Genomic DNA, 2,500 nt, shown 5'->3' on the forward strand with positions numbered 1-2,500 from the left:
CAAGGCGCTCGTCTGTGGCTTTAGGGTTCTGCGAGAAGGGGCGTCTTCTCTTGCGCTCGCTGGTACGACACCGACGGCGCGTCGCCTCCGCTGCCACTGGCGCTGCCGCTCGCGCCGGGCGGCTGCCGTCCCTGGAACGGGACCGGCTGGAAGCTTCCCCCCGGGGGCCCCTGGGGACCCGAGGGAGGCTGCGGGGGCGCGTCGGTGTAGGTGGTTCTGTGCCGATGTCTCTGGTGTAGCTCGTGCAGGTACAAGGTGCTGAGGCTCATGTCCACAGCGGTGAGATCCTGAGGCAAGGTCGGGCCGAGGAAGGACGACGGCCCGAGACAACTGGGGGCCAGCACCGGGTCCACGACGGGCCCCGACGTCACACTACTCATCCCTATGTGGCCCTCGACGCTAGACTGCCCCATGCTCTGCTGGACCGTGGACAGGATGCCTCCGCTCGGGCCGTGGCGGGAGCCCTCCACGTGGGAGATCCCCCCTCGGAGGCCCCGGGGGGACCAGAACGACTGCTGCTGGACCCCGCCGGGCTGCACGGGGGCTCCCAGCATCCAGGGGGCCCTGAACATGCTGGTGGTCGCCGCGCCCAGCCCGCCGCACGATAAGGAGTTCAGGGACGAGAAGAGAGCGTTCTCCTCCTGCAGCGTGGTAAGTGCGTTCATGTCTCGCTGTGCCTGTGTTCTGAGCGCGTTGATAAATGCCGTGGACTCCTGCGGAGGTCTCCACTTGGGGTTGGTCATCGTGAAGTGCAGGAGCGACAGCTCGGTCTTGCCGCCACTCGTGGTCATGTTGGGCCTCCGCGCGTCCTCCTGGCCGTCCTCCTCCGACAGCACGTCCGGCTGCCATGTGGGGCTGCCGTGTCTTCGGATGTCCATCTGGGCGAAGGAGCACACGTCGCCCACGCCTACAACCTCTACGGTGAAGTTACGATAGAAATCGACGATGTCCTGAGCCTTGAAGCGCAGCCGGAAGATGAGAATGAGCGGCGTGACCACGGGCGAGACCAGCTCCTCCAGCATGTGCACCACTCGGTACTGGAACAGCTGCGAGAACTCCTGGCGCACGCGGGACGTGTGCGCCTTCTCGCGCCAGTGGTCGGGCAGGTAGTGCACCTCGGCCAGCACCTTCCGCAGCAGCATCTCCGGGCAGAACACGAGGTTATCGTCAGGGATGAACACGCGACACGCGGCCAGCACGGCGCCCAGGATCGTCATGACCGTGAGCACGTGCTCCACCTGCAGCACGTCCTCGTCGTAGACGGAGAGCGCGGCAAACACGGCGAACATGGCGCCGCACACGAAGGCGACGTGGCGCGCCACCACGGCCATCACGGGCGACGAGAAGATGTTCATGTACTGCGAGGCGGCCTTGTAGCCCCGGTTGAGGCGCGCCGTCATCTCGTGGTCGAGCTCGTTGAAGTGGCGCAGGTACACCTCGCCGTAGTGCGACCAGCGCCGGCTGCCGAGGCTGCCCGGCTCGCGCTTGATCACCTCGGCGTAGTAGAAGAACGAGTACAGGATCTGGAAGAGCAGCACGAACGGGAACAGGACCAGGTTGGCCACGCCCACGTACAGGATCCGCTTGTTCAGCTCCTCGGCCAGCTCCTGCCGCTTCTCCAGCCGCTTGTACTCGTCGCTCAGGTGCCAGTTGTTCTTGAAGGGCGCGCCGGGGCCCCAGAACAGCAGCATCTCGATGTTGAAGCGCAGCCCCTTGGTGAGGAACACCACCTCGCCGGTGAACGGCACCTCGAACTTGAGGGGAATGATGCCCTTGTTCACCATGGCGATGAAGTAGTTGTTGAAGCGGAGGATTCGGTGGTAAATGTCCAGCTCCGTCAGGACCTCCTTGTGGATGCACATGCGCTGCTCAACCTGGAAAGGCGTGGAGGGGGGGTTAGCCACTAAATGCAGGTGGACCGCCATGTTGACATGCTTTGCAACCGTATGAGCAATTTAAAAGATAAACTGATACAATTCAAATGATAATAAAAATAACATCAACAATAGGAACAATAACAATAATGATAGTAATAATTTGCATTATTCGGACCACCAACAAAATAATAACAAAATAGATACTACAGCTATATAAGTATCCATAAATATAAACTAATACTGACAACTATGTCATCATTATCATTATTAGTATATTTATATAAAATTAAAGTATAATAATATAGAAATATAATAAGTACAAATATTTTTGTAGGAGTAATAGTAAGAGTAATAGTAGTAGTAGTAGTAGTAGTAGTAGTAGTAGTAGTAGAGAGAGAGAGAGAGAGAGAGAGAGAGAGAGAGAGAGAGAGAGAGAGAGAGAGAGAGAGAGAGAGAGAGGGGGGGGAGCGAGAGAGAGGGGGGGGGGGAGAGAGAGAGAGGAGGGGGGGAGCGAGAGAGAGAGAGAGAGAGGGGGGGAGCGAGAGAGAGAGAGAGAGAGAGAGGGGGGGAGCGAGAGAGAGAGAGAGGAGGGGAGCGAGAGAGAGAGAGAGAGAGAGAGAGGG

At 58.9% G+C, this 2,500-nt stretch overlaps 1 protein-coding gene across 1 annotated transcript in view; it reads right to left on the minus strand.

Annotated features, from left to right (window-relative positions):
• Window positions 1-2,500, minus strand: part of LOC125045477 (autophagy-related protein 9A-like) — a 12,329-nt gene that overhangs the window by 628 nt on the left and 9,201 nt on the right. Inside the window, exon 2 of the mRNA XM_047642762.1 lies at window positions 1-1,874. This exon is cut by the window's left edge and continues 628 nt beyond it. Coding sequence (XP_047498718.1) covers window positions 21-1,874 — 1,854 coding nt within the window. The 3' untranslated portion in view covers window positions 1-20. The remainder of the gene's footprint in view (window positions 1,875-2,500) is intronic.

The sequence above is a fragment of the Penaeus chinensis genome, chromosome 37 (genome assembly GCF_019202785.1).
Source record: "Penaeus chinensis breed Huanghai No. 1 chromosome 37, ASM1920278v2, whole genome shotgun sequence".
Lineage (NCBI taxonomy): Eukaryota > Metazoa > Arthropoda > Malacostraca > Decapoda > Penaeidae > Penaeus > Penaeus chinensis.